Source organism: Cervus elaphus, chromosome 5, assembly GCF_910594005.1.
Source record: "Cervus elaphus chromosome 5, mCerEla1.1, whole genome shotgun sequence".
Taxonomy (NCBI): Eukaryota; Metazoa; Chordata; class Mammalia; order Artiodactyla; family Cervidae; genus Cervus; species Cervus elaphus.
Genome location: NC_057819.1, coordinates 36,220,905 through 36,240,736, shown reverse-complemented (window position 1 = coordinate 36,240,736; position 19,832 = coordinate 36,220,905). Strand labels below are relative to the sequence as shown.

The 19,832-nt window shown below is 36.8% G+C and overlaps 1 protein-coding gene across 2 annotated transcripts in view; it reads right to left on the bottom strand.

Moving 5' to 3' along the window:
* Positions 1-19,200, bottom strand: part of ADAD1 (adenosine deaminase domain containing 1) — an 80,059-nt gene extending 60,859 nt beyond the window's left edge. For both annotated transcript variants that reach the window (XM_043902347.1, XM_043902346.1), the window contains exons 1-6: positions 18,925-19,200; positions 18,363-18,542; positions 17,428-17,616; positions 14,705-14,872; positions 7,125-7,193; positions 3,004-3,129 (exon numbers count right to left, since the gene is read on the bottom strand). In XM_043902347.1, coding sequence (XP_043758282.1) covers positions 3,004-3,129; positions 7,125-7,193; positions 14,705-14,872; positions 17,428-17,616; positions 18,363-18,534 — 724 coding nt within the window. In that variant the 5' untranslated portion in view covers positions 18,535-18,542; positions 18,925-19,200. The remainder of the gene's footprint in view (positions 1-3,003; positions 3,130-7,124; positions 7,194-14,704; positions 14,873-17,427; positions 17,617-18,362; positions 18,543-18,924) is intronic.
* Between the last annotated feature and the right edge of the window lie 632 nt (positions 19,201-19,832).

The window sequence follows — 19,832 nt, the reverse complement described above, 5'->3', positions numbered from 1 at the left end:
TGTAGCAAAAACAGATACAAGACTGAAATTAAAACAAGTCTAGGGACGTCCCAGGTGGTCCGGTGTTTTAAGAATCTGCCTGCCAATGCAGAGAACAAGGGTTTGACCCCTGGTCTGGGAAGGTCTCACATGCCATGGAGCAACTAAGCTGGTGCATTGCAACTACTGAGACCACAGGTTGAAACTAGAGTAGCCCCTTCCCACAGTAACTAGAGAGAAAGTCAGTGCAGCAATGAAGATGCAGCACAGCCAAAATAAAATAAATAAGTCTACTTCAGAAAAGAAGAACATTTTCAAATATGTCATCCAACCTTATACCTAGAGGAACTGGAAAAATAAGAGGAAACAAAAACTAAAGTTAGAAGTTTGCGCAAACTCCAGGAGATTGTGAAGAACAGGGAAGCCTGGCATGCTGCAGTCCATGGGGCTGCAGAGAGTTGGACACGACTGAGCAACGGAACAACAAAGGTTAGTAGAAATCATAAAGGTAACAACGGAGATGAATGAAATAGAGACTGAAAAAAAACAAAAAAGATCAATGGAAAAAAGAGTTGGTTCTTCGAAAAGAAAATTTATAACCTTTAGCCAGATACATTAAAAAAAAAAAAAAGATGAGCCACATAAATAAAATCAGAAATGAAAAAGGTTAAATTACAACTGATGCCACAGAAATACCAAGAAATATGAGAGATTACTATCAACCATAATATGCCAATAAAATGGACAACCAGTAAGAAATAAATTCCTAGAAACATACAATCTCTGCACAAGGCAGAAACAGAAAATACGAACAGATTAATCACCAGTAATGAAATTGAATCAGTAATATTAAAAGCTCCCAACAAACAAAAGTCCAGAACCAGATGGCTTCACAGGTGACTTCTACCAAACATTTAGAGAAGAGTTAATACCCATTCTTCTTAAACTATTCCAAAAAATTAAAGAGGAAATGTCACTTTCAAACTCACTTTACAAGGCCAGCATTATGCTGATACCAAAAGCATAGAAAGATACCACACACAAAAAAATTACAAACCAATATGCTTGAAGAACACATATGTAAAAAAATCTTGGGCAAATTATTAGCAAACCAAATTCAACAATACATTAACAGAAGGATTATACACCATAATCAAGTGAGATTTATTCGAGGCATGCTTGGATGGTATAATATCCACAAATCAATCAATGTGACACACTACATAAACAATTGAAAACTAAAAAGTACATGATTTCAATAGATGCAGAAAAAGCTTTCAGCAAAATTTAACATGCTTTTATGATTAAAAACAAAAAACTCTCAACAAAGTGGGTAGAGACAGAATGTACCTCAACATAATAAAGGCCATATATGACAAATCGCAGCCAACATCATACTCAATGTTGAAAAGCTGAAAACAATGTCCTCTTAAGAGGAGTGAGACAAAGATACTCACCTTCACTACTTTTATTCAACATAGTATTGGAAGTCCAAACCATGGTAATCAGATGAAAAAAAAAAAAATAAAAGGAATAAAATTTGAATGGAAATAAATAAAACTGCCACCCTTTGCAGATGATATACTATATATAGAAATTCTTAAAGACTCCACCAAAAAACTATTACAAGTAATAAATGAATTCAGTAAAGTTACATGATACGAAACTAACATACAGAAATGTTCTGCATTTCTATATACTAATAATGAGCTATCAAAAAAGACTAAGAAAGCAATACCACTTAAAATTATATCAGAATGAATAAAATACATAGGAATAAATCTAACCAAGGAGTTTTGTAAAAGACTTGTACTTAGAAAACTGTAAGATACTGACAAGGAACTGAAGATGACAACAAACAAATGGAAAGATATACCACGCTCAAAGACTGGAAGAAATTAAGATGGTAATGGCGACCCTATGTGCAAGACAGCAAAAGAGATACCGATGTAAAGAACAAACTTTGGAACTCCGTGTAAGAAGGCGAGGGTGAGATGATTTGAGAGAACAGCACTGTAACATGTATATTACCATATGAGAAACAGATGACCAGTCCAAGTTTGATGCATGAAGCCGGGCACGCAAAGCTGGTGCTCTGGGACAGCCCAGAGGGGTGGGGTGGGGACGGGGTTCAGGATGTGGTGACACATGTACACCCAAAGCTGATGCATGTCAGTGCCTGGCGAAGACCACCACGATGTTGTAAAGCGATTCTTTAGCCTCCAATTAAAATAAGGAAATCAATTTTTAAAAATGATCATACTACTATCCAAGGCAATCTGCAGGTTCAGTGCAATCCCTATTAAAACACCAACAGCGTTTTTTCACAGAACTGGAACAAACTGTACAATCTGTATGGAAACACGGAAACACCCAAATAACCAAGCAATCTCTAGAGAGAGAAAAAAAAAGCATGGAGGTATCATGCTCCATGATTTCAAACCAAAGCTGACCCTTGAATAGTCATATATATCTTCTCTTCCTACCTAGGTTAAAAAAAATCCTTAAGAATAGGAACCAAACATGAAATTGTTTTTGTATCATCTACAGTGTCTCATTCAGAGATGAATACAAAATTCAAATGCTTTTAATATCAATTTAGAACATTAAAGGATAAAAGATGTAATTGAAATCACATTATAATTACAGGAAAAACCAGAGATTCATTATTTTTCATTTTTTAATCTTTTATTACTTGAAAGTGAAGAAAATGTTCATTTTTATAGAGTCCTCATTGTTTGTTATAATGAGGTTAGATTTCAAGTTGGCAGTGATTCCAACATAGTTACTGATTAAAATGTTAAGTATTTTACCTTTCTTCAGTTCTCTATTGGTTCCTGTTCAGTATACTTTATCTCTATCTTTTGAGAATGCGTGTTTATCAACCCACACCTACTAGAAAAGGCTATTTCAAATCAATGCAGCACCACTATCAATAGGGGCAAAGAAAGTTAAATACTATCACAGTATCATTAAGTTACTTAATAGTTTTTCTATAAACACATACCAAATACTCACACTTACCTCTTTCAATTATAAAAGCAGCTAATGAGTTGCTACATTTCAGATACTCTGATTGATTAGAAATTAGTTGACTAAATGTTTCTTTAACAATCTGTGAAATCTTTGCAAACTGAATATGTCTCCCTTCTAGAAAAAAAAATCAAATGCAACATGAATTTGAAGAACACTGTGCTTTATCCCAGAGGCCAGAATAACCTTTCAACTGAGTGAGTTAATTTTCAGAGGTATGGAAGTAAATTTATAATTTATGTCATGACTGAGATTTTAAAGTATTCCATTCTAAAAGTATACAAGTTATTGAGCTTTTTGGATAGACTCTTGTTTAAAAAAAGCAGCGCAAGTACTACATATTAGAAGATTACTGATTTGTATTTGATAAAATATTGAAAAGTCATACAGGAATACAGGACACAAGACAATTCTCTGTTGTAAGGGACTGTCCCACATTGCCTGACAAATGAAAACCAACAGTCTTCCCTAATCATTTTGATAATCAAAATATACTCCTTAGTATTTGCCCCACTGAGAACCACTGCAAAGCACTAAACACTTAAACTCTTGATACAGTTCCATGTTCCTACTAAACAAAAGCCCAGACTTTGAAAGGAAATAAAGGTAGTTTTAAGTAATTAGGACTACTACAGAATAGTTAGTATGGGCTTCCCTGGTGGCTCAGACGGTAAAGTGTCTTCCTGCAATTCTGGAGACCAGGGTTCAATGCCTGGGTCAGGAAGATCCCCTGGAGAAGGAAATGGCAACCCACTCCAGTACTCCTACCTGGAAAATTCCACGGACAGAGGAGCCTGGTAGGCTATACAGTCCATGGGGTCGCAAAGAGTCAGACACGACTGAGCAATTTCACTTTCACAGAATAGTCATAACCAAGAATATACATCAAAACTTACCCATGAACTTTTTAAAAAATATGAAAGTTTTGAGGTTCTGAGATAGGACCTTGGCCACCTATTGTTTTGTGTATATAATGCTTGTGTATCCCCAGGGAAGAATCATTATTCTAGAGAATGAGAGGTTGCAGAATCACTTAACAGAGTATTTCTCAAAGTTTACTTGTTTACTAAGCCACCGAAAGTTCCTGATGTTGCATGATGGCTGCTAAGTAGTCTTATCAAGTGGTTTGTAGTCCATGATATCTTCGGAGGAAAGAAGTAATGACACAATTTTGCTCTCATGCATTGCATATATATGAAACATATAAATAAACTTTCATAGAAATTCTTACCTGCTTAATAAATATATTAAAAAGGCACACAAATGATAAAAATTTCAACATTATTAGTCTTCGTTAATATAACTAATCTCAGTTAAGCCATTTACAAGTTTTTATTTATATTTGTCAAACTTGAATTTTTCTTTGTTAATACTGTTAATGCTCTCTTAGAAAAAACAGGTAAAGTCACATCAAAAAGAGTTAAAGAACTTCATAGATACAATCATAAAATGAAATTCTGAGGGAAAGAAGAATGAACTGCTGGTTATATTCTTTTATCTAACCACAAAGTGTGAAGGTGCAAATTATTACAATTGCATGCTAGCATATATTTTATTTAAATTCGCAAAACCATTGTGTGGCATAAAAATTAGCTTTTGGTGTTAGTAAAAATGTATAGTGTATAGTAAAAATACGAATGAGAAGTATTCAGCAACTTGGCTCTGCTTATCACCAAAATCTTATGATACAAGAGAAGCATACTCATTTAATGATATTTTAAAATGAAATCTTTTTTTCACTCCAACAGCAATATAAAAGGTGTACATTCAGAAGTCTTCCTTTCCAAATGCAACCACTATTATCAGGATGGATATTTTGATGAACAAAAATATAAACAAATAAATAAAAACATTTACTGCTTTAAAAAATAAAAACTGGGCATGCTAAAATCCACTTTGCAACTGGTCTTGGGCATCATTCAAAGGTAGACATTAGTGCTACCCTCCTTCTTAATGGTTCCAAAGAATGAGTGTAATTTGTTTCATCATGTCCTATATGGTTGGGCTTCCCTTGTGCCTCAGCTGGTACAGAATCTGCCTGCAATGCAGGAGACCTGGGTTTGATCCCTGTATGGGGAAGATCCCCTGGAGAAGGGAAAGGTTACCCACTCCAGTATTCTGGCCTGGAGAATTCCACAGACTGTAGAGTCCATGGAGTCGCAAAGAGTCGGACAAGATTCAGTGACTTTTAGTTTGACTATATAGTTAGCAATTATTTTGTGCAATGATATAAAACAGAAAAATACACTGCAATTAATACTGACAGAACAAGAATTATATGTGAGGCAGGACAATGTTTCGCTGAATATAAAAGGTTGCACCTGAATATTATAAAGAACATTTAGAACTTAACAACATACTGATACAGCTCTTGATCTTAACTGGCTGTTGAAGAAAATAATGAATCCTGTGAATATAAACAAATCTTTGCCACTAAATGGATCTCTTATTAGCATGCATATGAATAAGGAGCAATACCATTTTTCCTATACATGTGTGCTGCTTGCTGAGGAAATAAAATGTTCTCACAAATTATTGGAAGTGAAGGATGAGATAAAACATGATATATACGATGTTAACACCATTTTCTTGACTTCCAGTTGCTAATTTCAAGCGATCCTTAATATCATAAGGAACCTGAATCTATCTTCAGAACCAAAATGTTATATTAAGTGAAGATACAGTCCAGTAAAAATATGGCAAAGTAGACAGGCTGTGAAAAAGTGAGACCTTCCATAACTGGCCCAAAAGGAGCTGTTCAGGAGATTTTTATCTATCTCAAATCTTTTCTTCTTCTAAGTGATAATATTCAACTCTTGTGTTTACACATCAGCCTGAAGAATGATGCTTGTCCCTCCCTTTCCTAACAGAGAACTGTTAATTTTTAACTTTTTAACTCCTTACCTGAGCCTACCAAACCTGACTCTACTCATGTATTTTTTTAAACACATTGTTAACCACATATTCAGGGAACCAGTAATCTGTATTATCTGCCCATCATTAACCTAGGATTCTTTCTAGTATTCATTAAAAATGTCCATTGAAGCTGAAAAGACTAGAGCCCCTTTCAATATTAAGAGATCACTGCTGTTGAAATGATCATTCACTGTCCTTCTGTTCATCAATTCCTATGATCATTAGATCAAGTGACAATATTTGACTGAATATATTTAACTATTGATTGATTTTGCCTTTTGAATGTGCCTATTTCCCCTGGTCTAGTCCTTTTACTCGAAACAAGCACACAAATGTACACAGCCTTTTTCTGTCTCAGAAAGAGTCTGAAAAGTGTATTCAAATCCTAATCCTCAGACCTGGAAAGGACAAAGAAAGAAATGCTCTTCTTCATTTTAGTTTTGCAAATACTCTAAATTTTAAAGTCTGAAGTGTTACTACTATGTAGGCAATGTATAAATTAAGGATAATTTCCTGCCTTTCAGGGGATTAACAATCTAATGGGAAAAGTATACAACAATCACCATATAGTGTTGAATAGAATAAAATATTACAATAAAATAATAGTAGTTACTATTTAGTGAGCACCTACTGTGGGCCAGGCACTGATCAAGTTTTTGTACATGCATAAATTAATTTAAATCTCACAATAACCCTATGAGGCAGTTATTGTTGTAGCCATTTTACAGGTAGAGAAATTAAGGTGTACAGAGAGAAGTAAATGGTTCTAGGTCACACAACTAGTAACTTTAATTGCAGTTATAGTTTTTTTGAGCTTCAGTAACAACTAACATTAAAAGAAAGTGAACAGATTATTTGAAATGAATATCCCAACCATCAAGCACCAGAAAGCCAATGGATTTCATTAATGACCAGCCCACCAAAGCACAGAATTTTCAAAAAACCAGTTACATGATATTGATAAGTCATCTCTTTATAGGAAAAAAGCCACTTCTTTGATTGTTCCTCTCCAATTTTATTATTTGTCTAATTTTTAGCAGAGTATGGAAGGAAACACTCATCTTTGTAGAAGTGTGACAGGTTTGAATAAAATACTAATGCACATTTTCATACCTATGCATATTTTAATTGTATGCTGTTATAATTTTTAATTGGGTTAATCTTCTTTTAAAAATTATCATAAAGGACTTTCCTACCATAATGTACTTTTGAAACATATACTGGTTCAGGTGAAACAATAGGTTCTGCAGGGATAGGAGGAGGACCTGTAAATAAAACAAAATCATAAGGAAAAATGTAACTTCAACGTTCAAAAGGACAGGTATAATACTATTCTGTAATAAAACAACAATCCAAGAATGATTGTTTTTTCTATATACATCTGCCAACTCTAGGCCATCAATTATCCATTAGCTCAGCCTTTCTAAATGTTTTTGTTATACTGAAATCAATTATACAAACACCAAATACATTTCTGGTTCCCTGTTCTTATGCTACTATATAGCTTGCTTTGTAACAGATTCAACATCCTGAAAATCGATTAAAATTAAACCCTAGTTTAAATGCTTATGAACAATTTTATATCTATAGTATTACCAGGTAAAACATTTATAAAATATTTGTATTTAATACTCTATCAAAATTTTAATTAAGTAAAAATTATCATTTTAATGTTATTTTACCAGAGTATTTTGTAGGAGAATACTTCATTCAAAGTTTTCTAAGTTATTTATTTAAATGAACTTGTTAAACGAGTAATTTAAAGATCGAAACATAATTCAGAAACAATTTCATTCTTTTGTGCCAGTAGCAAATAAAAAAAATTGACATAAAAAAAAGTTTTCTAAGTTTTTTACACAATTCTTTGCAACAGCTTTCTAATTTGGTTCCAAATTAGGGAATCCAGGAAAAACAAGAAAAAAGCATGACTAAATCAAAGGGACAAAAAAGATCAGGAAAGTTTAAATGAAAAAAGTCCTGGAGCAAAGGTTCAACTAAAGTAGTTAGCATCTCTCAAGAATCACTCATAGAGACAGACAGTAAACAGAAATGCTACTCTGGACCCCACTTTGAGTAAAATGAGAAACTGGTTGAAAACACAGAAATTAACAAAGACTGACTATGTCATCTTGGGGTTCACATTAGTTAAGTAAATATTGACTATAGTTAGATATATACACTCTGAACTTTATAGATAGGCAGAACTCTAAACACTCAGAGGAAGACGGATTTTTTCCCATCTTTTCAATGGGTGAAATGAAAACTAAAGATATTAAATCTTGTTTATCAAGCACAAATGCTTTCAATAAATAAGAAAATGTGACTGTACAAGTTGGTCTACATTTTGAAACACCATAAACAGGGAAAATAATCTTGAAAAAGAAGAACCAAGTTGAAGGACTCACACTTCCTGATTTCAAACTTAATACTAAAGTGACAGTAATCAAGACTGTGGTAATGTCATATAGACCAATGAAATAGAATAGAGAGTGCAGAAATAAAGTTTTTTAAAGGCCTTCAAATGATTCTCAACAAGAGCACCACTACCATTCAATAGGGGAAATGACAGCTCAGTTCATTGCTCAGTTGTTTCTCTTTGCGACCCCATGGACTGCAGCACGCCACGCTTCCCTGTTCATCACCAACTCCCAGAGCTTGCTCAAACTCAAGTCCATCAAGTTGGTGATGCCATCCAAACCATCTCATCCTTTGTCGTCCCCTCCTCCTCCTTCTGCTTTCAATCTTTCCCAGCATCAGGGTCTTTTCTAATAAGTCTAATGAGGGGAAAGAACAGTCTTTTCTAAAAATGATGCTGGAAAAACTAGATATTCACATGCAAATAAATGAAGTCAGATCCCTTAGATAACACTATATACAAAAATTAACACAATGTGGATCAAAGACTCAAACATCAGAGCTAAAACTATAAAATTCTTAGAAGAAAACATGCGAAAAAGCTTCATGACACTGGATCTGGCAATGATTTCTTGGACATGATGTCAAAGGCACAGGCAACAAACAAAAAACTGACAAACTGGACTTTTTCAAAACTCAAAGGATGCTATTAACAGAGTAAAAATGAAAATCACAAGAGAAAAAAATATTTGCAAATCACATATCTGATAAGAGGCTGTTATCTGGAATATATAGAGGACTCCCTAAACTCAAAAGGAAACCAAACAACCCAATTCAAAACTGGGCCAAGGACTCAGGTATGACATCTCTCTAAAGAAGATATACAAGTGACCAATAAGCACACTGAAAAATGCTCAATATCACCAATAATTAGGGAAAGCAAGTCAAAATCACAGTGAGCTATTACACTTACTAGGCTGGCTACTATCAAAAAAAATGAAAATAGCAAATGTTGGCAAGGATTTGGAAAAATTGAAACCCTTTGCAAATCAAAACCACAACGAGGTGCCATTACACGCCAGTCAGGATGGCTGCTATCCAAAAGTCTACAAGCAATAAATGCTGGAGAGGGTGTGGAGAAAAGGGAACCCTCTTACACTGCTGGTGGGAATGCAAACTAGTACAGCCACTATGGAGAACAGTGTGGAGATTCCTTAAAAAACTGGAAATAGAACTGCCATATGACCCAGCAATCCCACTCCTGGGCATACACACTGAGGAAACCAGATCTGAAAGAGGCACGTGCACCCCAATGTTCATCACAGCACTGTTTATAATAGCCAGGACATGGAAGCAACCTAGATGTCCATCAGCAGATGAATGGATAAGGAAGCTATGGTACATATACACAATGGAATATTACTCAGCCCTTAAAAAGAATTCATTTGAATCAGTTCTAATGAGATGGATGAAACTGGAGCCCATTATACAGAGTGAAGCCAGAAAGATAAAGACCAATACAGTATACTAACACATATATATGGAATTTTAAAAGATGGTAACGATAACCCTATATGCAAAACAGAAAAAGAGACACAGATGTACAGAACAGACTTTGGGACTCTGTGGGAGAAGGCGAGGGTGGGATGTTCTGAGAGAATAGCATTGAAACAAGTATACTATCAAGGGTGAAACAGATCACCAGCCCAGGTTGGATGCATGAGACAAGTGCTCAGGGCTGGTGCACTGGGAAGACCCAGAGGGATAGGATGGGGAGGGAGGCGGGAGGGGGGATCGGGATGGGAAACACATGTAAATCCATGGCTGATTCATGTCAATGTATGGCAAAAACCACCACAATACTGTAAAGTAATTAGCTTTCAACTAATAAAAATAAATGAAAAAAAAAAAAAACTGAAACCCTTGTGCACTATGGATGGAATATAAAACGGTGCAACCATTATGAAAAACAATATGGCAGCTCTTCAAAAAAAATTAAATATAAAATTACCATATGATCCAGCATTTCCACTTCTGGGTATAAAACTCAAACATTTGAAAGCTGAGTATTCAAGACATACACTCACACCCATATTCATAGCAGCATTATTTACAATAGTCAAAAGGTTAAGCAACCCATATGTCCATCTACAGATGAACAGATAAACAAAATGTGATATGCATATAATAGAATTATTATTCAGTGATAAAAAGGAAGGACATTCTGACACATGCCTCAACATGGACAAACTATGAGGACATTATGCTAAGTGAAATAAGCCAGTCACAAAAGGCACATACTGCTATGATTTTACTTCTGTGAGGTACCTCGAGTAGTCAAACTCATACAGACAGAAAGTTGAATGAAAATTGCCATGGGCTTGATGGAGGGGAGAATGGAGTAATTTTTAACAAGTACAGAATTTTGATTTTGCAAGATGAATAGTTCTGGATGTTGGATTCACAAAAAAATGAATGTACTTAACACTACTGCATGATACACTAAGAATGGATAACTGGGTAAATTTTATGTTTTAAATATATGCATTATAAAAAGTTTATGTTACTTCGATCACATTATTAAATGTTTTCAAGAGGTATTGAAATAAACTAGAGTCAGATTCTTAAATCACTATGTCAAAGTATTAGATTTTCAAAACCTAACGTTAACATCATTAATCATACTACCCTTGGAAAAAAACCAAAAAGTTTTCATATGGTTAATGAAAAAATAACATACTTTTAAAAACATGTACATAACAAAAAGATACATATGAAAAATAATCTTGATGAGTTCAGAATTTTGAAGAAATTTAAAATGATTTTGAAACATTTTACATTATAAATGGGGAGAAGAATAGAAAAACAAATGTGAGAAGAAATACTCAACACTTATGCTTCATATCTTTTCACAAGAAAAAAAACTCAGTTGTCTAGGACAAACACTGCAAAGAAGAAAATGTAGTTCATTATAAGGGGAAAGATGACCTAATTAAATTATTTACAGGCTCTACAGCAAGAGAAAACAGAACTGGAAAAACAGACTGGTTCCAAATAGGAAAAGGAGTACGTCAAGGCTGTATATTGTCACCCTGCTTATTTAACTTATATGCAGAGTACATCATGAGAAACGCTGGGCTGGAAGAAGCACAAGCTGGAATCAAGATTGCTGGGAGAGATATCAATAACCTCAGAAATGCAGATGACACCACCCTTATGGCAGAAAGTGAACTAAAGAGCCTCCTGATGAAAGTGAAAGAGAAGAGTGAAAAAGCTGGCTTAAAGCAAAACATTCAGAAAACTAAGATCATAGCATCCTGTTCCATCACTTCATGGCAAATAGATGGGGAAACAGTGGAAACAGTGGCTGACTATTTTTTCAGCTCCAAAATCACTGCAGATGGTGATTGAAGCCATGAAATTAAAAGATGCTTACTCCTTAGATGGAAAGTTATGACCAACCTAGACAGCATATTAAAAGGCAGAGACATTACTTTGTCAACAAAGGTCCGTCTAGTCAAGGCTATGGTTTTTCCAGTGGTCATGTATGGATATAAGAGTTGGACTATAAAGAAAGCTGAGTGCCAAAGAACTGATGCTTTTGAACTGTGGTGTTGGAGAAGACTCTTGAGAGTCCCCTGGACTGCAAGGAGATCCAACCAGTCCATCCTGAAGGAGATCAGTCCTGGGTGTTCATTGGAAGGACTGATGTTGAAGCTGAAACTCCAATACTTTGACCACCTGATGCGAAGAGCTGACTCATTTGAAAAGACCCTGATGCTGGGAAAGATTGAGGGCAGGAGGAGAAGGGGATGACAGAGGATGAGATGGCTGGATGGCATCACCAACTCAATGGACATGAGTTTGGGTAAACTCTGGGAGTTGGTGATGAACAGGGAGGCCTGGTGTGCTGTGGTTCATGGGGTCATAAAGAGTGGGACATGACTGAGCTGAACTGAAAGAAATTTTAGTCATAATTAATGCATTTGTCATTCTTTGAGAAAACAATGTTGAATATTAAAATGCTATCACTGGAAATGGGAAAATGCTACTTTAATTTTCACAAAAAAGGAAAATATAAATGTTTAGAAACTAAAAATTGTAGCCAAAGGGCAAAAGATTTGCTAGCCCTAGATAAGCATTTTGAAAACTCTTAGGGAAATGCATTTTTTCATGAGAAACCAATTATATGGTTTATAATTATAAATATCCTTTTCTAGTAATTAAATTAGAAATTGGGAAATTCTGTAGATATGTTTTAACTGGATTTCAACAAAGTATTTTAATTCTTTGAGGGTAGAAGATGGGTCTTATTTGAGTCTAGATTCCCAGTATTTATCACAGCCCCTGGAACATCCATGCATGTGTGCGTGCTCAGTCCTGTCCTTCTCTTTGCACCCCCATGGGCTGTATCCCACCAGACTCCTTTGCCCATGGAATTTTCCAGGCAAGAACACTGGAGTGGGTTGCCATTTCCTCCTTCAGGGAATCCTCCTCACCCAGGGATTGAATCCACATTTCCTGCATTTTGTATATTGGCAGGTGGATCCTGGGAAAACTGTCTGAAACACAGCAGATCTTCAAATCACAGATTTAGTGATTTGAATGCATGCGATGGTTGGAAAGAAACAGGGAAAATATTTCTGGGCACATATCTAAGGGGGTTGATAGCTTATAAAATCATCATATATAGTGATTTTCCATTAATAAACTGCCAATATATGTAAGACAGCAAAATCACATCTAGCTCTAAAAAAATTAATTAATCTGAAATATAGTGAACAGAAATATGAAAATTAACAAAATACTTTCTAAATAGTTCTTTAGTCCAAACTATGACAAACTATTTTTAAAACAATGAAATAGACACATCAAATTTGAGATATGTCAAATTAGATCACTTTTAATTATTAAATAATGGTTTTAATTAAACAAAAATTAAAATATGAAATACAGATTGAACTTAAAGAACAAAATGACCTTAAGGGAAGTATTATGAAAGAAATATTATAATTAACAAGTTATAAACAAAAAAGCCCAGTCATAAAATATAAGTGATCATTTGAATTTAAAAAGAATTAGTCAACTGTCAGTTTAAATCAAATTTAAATGTTTTTCTTTATTGAAGTTGCCTCATTTATAGGGAAAACAAAATGTAATCTAAATGAAATCAAAACCAAAATGAATTAATTAAAAAAAATCAAGATGAATGAATACTGAAAAAAACTGTTTACTATGCTAACACATATATTCCTCAAATTGATTAATAAGAACCTCTGTTGATTATTTACTCCCTGGAAGGAAAGTTATGACCAACCTAGACAGCATATTAAAAAGCAGAGACATTACTTTGTCAACAAAGGTCCGTCTAGTCAAGGCTATGGTCTTTCCAGTGGTCACCTATGGATGTGAGAGTTGGACTATAAAGAAAGCGGAGTGCCAAAGAATTGATGCTTTTGAACTGTGGTGTTGGAGAAGACTCTTGAGAGTCCCCTGGACTGCAAGGAGATCCAACCAGTCCATCCTGAAGGAGATCAGTCCTGGGTGTTCATTGGAAGGACTGATGTTGAAGCTGAAGCTCCAGTACTTTGGCCACCTGATGCAAAGAGCTGACTCATTTGAAAAGACCCTGATGCTGGGAAAGATTGAGGGCAGGAGGAGAAGGGGATGACAGAGGATGAGATGGTTGGATGGAATCATCGACTCGATGGACATGGGTTTGGATAGACTGCGGGAGCTGGTGATGAACAGGGAGGCCTGGTGTGCTGTGGTTCATGGAGTCACAAAGAGTCGGACACGACTGAGCGACTGAACTCTTCACCAAGCACTGGTTAAAGGCTTAGCATGTATTTAATGAATTCTAAAATGACAGATATAGGAGGTATCTATCCTTGTCTCCATTTTTCAAGCGATGAAACTAAGGCTTAGAAGGCAAACAACTTATCTGTCCAGGGACAATACTCAACACTGAGCAATCTATATCTGGAGTTTACACTCTCAACCTACTTGCTATGTTACCTTAGGCCCTTATTTTCTCAAGTAATCCTACCATTATCAAATTTAACACAGGCAAACATCACAAAAATTGCATAAAAACCTGTCCATGTTAAATGTATAGTTTGAGAGCATAACAAGAATCCAATAAATTAAAGAAAAAACTAAGTTTCAGGACTGAAATCCATCAACAATCTGACAAGTTACCAGACAGTTCAGCGACATGTTTATATCTTTGGTGCTAAAATATACAACAGCATTTTAACTACTATCAAATAACTCAGAGATCAGCAAAGGAAGGAAATAATTCAAATCCTGCTACTTCTATCGTGCAGTTGGAATAACTTCGTTATTGTAAATCTTTCAGATGATTCTTTCTGGAAAATGAAGCATTTTACAACACTACTTTATAATAAAAAATATTTACCTGATGTTTCTGAAATTCTTGGTTCAGGTTCATCCAGCTGTAGAAGCTCATCAAGAGCTAATTTTGCTGCATTGGATCTAGACTCCTTTTTGTTTTGTCCCAGTCCAGTCTTGTATTGAATACCATCCACCACAGCACAAAAAGCAAAATATGGTCCCATAACATTACCTTGAAAAATAACTCAGAATAAATGTTGTAATACTTCACAGAATGATCTTGCAAAAGATGTCTGTTACATAGGAAAACATTCCAGTACAAATGCGTAAAACAATCTCAGCTTGCCAGTTTTTCTGTAGGGTTAATACAGGTTGTAAGTATAGCTGAGTGGACCCCTAAACTTGTTCTGAGGAATACTCCGAGCAGCTAGTGTGGCTTCAAATCCAGCATCAACAATAGGGCCAACTTGACAGTACATTCACACATAGAGTGACAGTGTCTTGTATAATGCCTGGCAGTGGTAGGCATTCAAATGTCTTATCTAATGATCAATGAAAGTGAAAATGTGGAGCACCTGGCAACATAGCTCCTTTCAAACCTCAACACTGATGAAGTTGAATTTTTCCTGTCCTCTGAGTGCCCTGATACTTTTATAAGCTCCAGAACAGAAGGAATTCCTTTGAAGAAATCCTATGTTTCTATCAGAGTCACAGAAACAATCCAAATCCATCACAGCCTTAGGGTGCATAGTGGAGATTTACACAGGAAACCAAAACATAAACAATAATAAAAAAGATATTCTGAAGAATGAAACTGTTCAATCATCCAAAGTTGCCAGAAAAAGTATCTTTACACAATTACATTTACCTAGTTTTCATATTTTCCTGATTAAAAATGAAATGGAATCCTCTCCTAATTTTACAGGCCAAAGATTTCTCTGGCCTGTAATACCAAAGTTTTACTTTTTGGTATTTAGACTATAGTCTTCCTAATAGTGTTAATCGCTCAGTCACATCTGACTCTTTGTGACCCCGTGGTCTGCACCAACCAAGGCTCCTCTGTCCACGGAATTCTCTAGACAAGGATACTGGAGTGGGTTGCCATGCCCTTCTCCAGGCAATCTTCCCAACCCAGCGATCAAACCAGGTCTCTGGCCTTGCAGGCATATTCTTTACAATCTGAGCCACCAGCCAAGTATAGGAGGCCTTTAAGAAACTTAAGTCTCTACTTTGGTTACAAATGGCTAGGTACATTGTCACTCCACATAAGCCTCTTTATTATTGTTTTCTCACATCTTCCATTAACTGCTAGGTTTTTAAAATGTACAACAAGATTTTATAAGCAACTCCAGACTGTATCAGGGTAAACTGCTTTCCTCCCAACATCTATGATCTCAGTTTCCCAAATTTCTTCAAGATCATCTGAGTTCCAATCCAAAATGAGTAAACCTGGGACTCATATTTTTAACAAGTGGCCCAGATGATTCTTATGTTTGAGATACTATCCATCAAATTCGTTAATAAGTACCCTGTGTCAGAGAGATGAGACTTTAAGCTTCATCTTTTCATCTTGTTTCTGCCCCAGGTTCTCAAACTTTACCATCATCTAAATCCACACTACCTAGCTGGTTTAAAAATACTGACACTGTGGTTTTTCTATCAAATCTACAGAATTAGGTAATTCAACAGTACTATGCACATAAAATGAACACCATGAACAATCATTGGGTTGTGTTTTTGAGTTTTGCTTAGTTCAATTAAGAGCTGACCAACAGAATGGCAGAAAGTTAACTAATTACACAAAAATTCAGTCTATAGTATTGAAAACATCCCAGTTATCCAACCTACAGTGACAGGACTAGGAAAACTCCACCTTTAATATTAAAACCCTTTTTTTGTCACCTGTTAATGTACTGCTGTTTCACCCAAATCAATGACTAGAAATTTGGCTTCACTATGACAATCTACCACATACAGTAGCTCTGAGACCCCTATTGGTAACAGTATCAGGAATAGAAAATTAAAGAGAGGAAACTACTTGATAATAAACTACACATGCACACATATGAAGATTTTTAAAGATTGTGCTCCTTTGCTTCACATGCTTTTAGCCTGTCAATGCCTCTTAAGAGCACTTTATTCTCTTATCCCTTCACTTTCCTAAAGTTTTTCCTAATCACTAGTCATAAGGTGAAGAAATCAGAAACTTTTTTCTGCCTTTTACTCTTGTAGCTTTCCACAGGCCCAAGGTGGTAACAGATTTTCTGGTGGGCGACAGTTTAAGAGAGAATGGAGAAATTAAGTCACGGGCAAGTCTTCAGAGAGAGAATCAATCACCTATGTGCTATTTTCCCTTCTAACTTTTATATTTCAGAAGCCAAATTTGACTATATTTCTTGTCAGGCATCATCATCACAGAATACTGATAAAAATAATCAGTCCAAATATTTAACATCCCTACAAAAGCACGTTTATGCTATAAGGAGCACCTAGTTACACCTGAAAATAATCTACAAGGCTGATGAGATTTCCATTTAATTAGCCATACATAAAAAATTAAAATTCAGTAATTGTAAAATTTTTGTATGAGTAAATTTAGTTTCAAAATGCTAACGTATGAATATAAACATTTATGAAGCATCCTTGTCAAAACATACTAGTAGTTATCCAACCCCACCATTAAGTGAATAAAGAAAATAATCTAATTTAGTGCCACATAATATACTCTGCTTTTAATAGGAAAATATTTTCTAGTATTGTAACAACCAGATACAACTTTGTACTTGCCTGTTGTCACTGTTTCCTTCAGGTCAAGCTGAACCCGCTGCATTTGTGCAAACTGGTGCAAGGCTGATACAGGATTGATCTCTCCACGTCTGTATTTCATTATAAATTCTTTAGGTATTTTTTTCGGAGGAAGGACAGGATTTGAAATAGATGAAAGACCTTTGGAAAGCAATGGTTCTGGAAAATTACCTAAAAATAAATGTTTATGCTTGTCAATTTGGTTAGATTAAAAAGAGTAATAAGACAAGCAAAAGCACTAAACCCCTCCCTAAAATGAAAGACAATTCCACACACACATTTGCATGTGTTTTTCATCAAAAATGTTCCTACTACTAAAGAAGTGTAACCTATTATGTATATACCTTCTGGAGTACTAAGGCTATTGTGCAAAGTGCTATTATTGTCAAAGCATAAAGTGATATCAAAGAATCATAAGATTTCAGTGATGTCAAGGTCTTCAGAGGCTAAGTCATTTTTACACATGAAGTCACTGAGGCCTAGAATATAGTTAGATTTGGTACCAGAACCTAGACTCTGCTTCCGATTCACTATTTTTACCTTTTAAGTTGAATTCAACTGAATTTTTACTGTGTGTGGCCTGGCTTTACACTTAACACTACAATAAGAGATATGTGGAATACAACCCCTTATAAATCCAGTTCTTTCCTGAAAGGCATAAACACAGCCTCACTTCAAAAAGGCAAGACACACTGGAAGTGGTCTTGTGCTCAAGTGGTAAAGAACAATTAAGTGAACAGCCAGGGGAAGCATTTCTACTGGGCTGGGAGTCAAATCCAAGTTTCAGTTGGGACATGGCCACAAGTAAATGGATATATAATCTGGAAACAGTGAAACCGGAAGCTCATCAAAACTGACTGGACATCCCAGAATCTTATAGAACTTAGGCATTATTACAAATGTAAAAGAGTCTGTACCCGTCACTGGCGTAACCTTGGATGCCATGTTCCACAGGCTGTAACTTTCCGAGGAATATCCTGTGGGTGTAGTTACCGTCTGGGCTGATGGCTGAACTGGCAAGTTCTTTTTCAGCATTTGGGCAAAGCTAGGGACCCGAGAACTCTGAAACCAGTCATTGTTGCCAGACATTTTCTCACCTACAAATTGTTAAGAAAATTAGCAGAAAATTTAAAAAGTACTACGTAAACTAAAAATACTTACTCTGAAATAAAAACCACATTCCCATACATTCCCATACAGGGCCTTTACACACACACACTCCCAAGACAAACACTCCCGTAATGTCATGACTGCTTTGTGACCAGTTTTACGGTGACAGAACTGTCTCCCAAACCCCTCCCCAAAGCACTTCTACAAGGAGGAAAGGAGGGACGGCGTGTTTTTTGGTGAAAAGCCTTTCTCAGGGGTCAGGGGAAAAAAAAAGAGGAAAAGAAAAGAAAAATTTGAGGACCCCCCCCCCCCCACTCCAGTGGCCACCCGGTTGGCGGCCTCCTGAGCCCCAGCCTAACTCCCACCCACCAGTATTGTCCTTCTTGCCCGGCTGGCTGGACCCCGCTGGTGGGCAGCTCTGACCGAGCCGCAGGCCAGGTCGCAGGCCGGGGGCTCCCCGGCCAGCCGCCGACGACGCCGTTGCTTCTTTCTCCCGGCCTCAACCTCTCACTTCAGACCGCTTGGCCCAAGAGCCACGCCGCCAGAACGGCGTCTTTCAAAAGCCGCCTCGTGGAGTCACCGGAGGCCCCGGGCGGACGCCCCACGCAGGCCTCATCCAATCACTAACCGTCCTTTCTGCCCGTGCTCCGCCCCCGCGCCTGAGCCAGCGCGTGCCTGCTGCGCTCCAAGGCTTGCGACGTCAAGTGACGCAATGACGTTGAGCGTTGCGCATTGCGCATGTTCAAGGCCTCGTGCGGTACTACAGGCTTTCTGAGTGTAAGTAGCTGGGCCCATTGGCCTCCTTGTCTGCCAGGAAAGGCGGGTAAGATCACGCAGTTCAGCCCCTTCACTCTCCTGCCTGATGCCCTCCACACACACCTGCCTGGTAATCCCTCCATCCCGACATAGCACTGGAATAGTGCTTCCTTATCTGTTATAGGGGTCGTCCCTGGTGGCTCAGCGGTAAAGAACCCACCTGCAATGATGGAGACGCAGGTTCGATCCCTGGGTTGGGAAGATGCCCTGGAGAAGGAAATGGCAGCCCACACCAGTATTCTTGCAGGGAAAATCCCGGGTAGAGAGGAGCCTGGTGGGCTACAGTCCATGGGGCCTTAAAGAGTCAGACATGACTGTACACTCCTATCTATTACAGGATCCCTGGAGGCAGTCCTCGGGTACCTATGTGTGGGTAGTTTCAAGAAACCTTTTGCTTTGTCCACAGTTATACTCTCAGAAGGTACCTGTGGACAAGGTTTGGCCTCACGGTGTGTTATTTA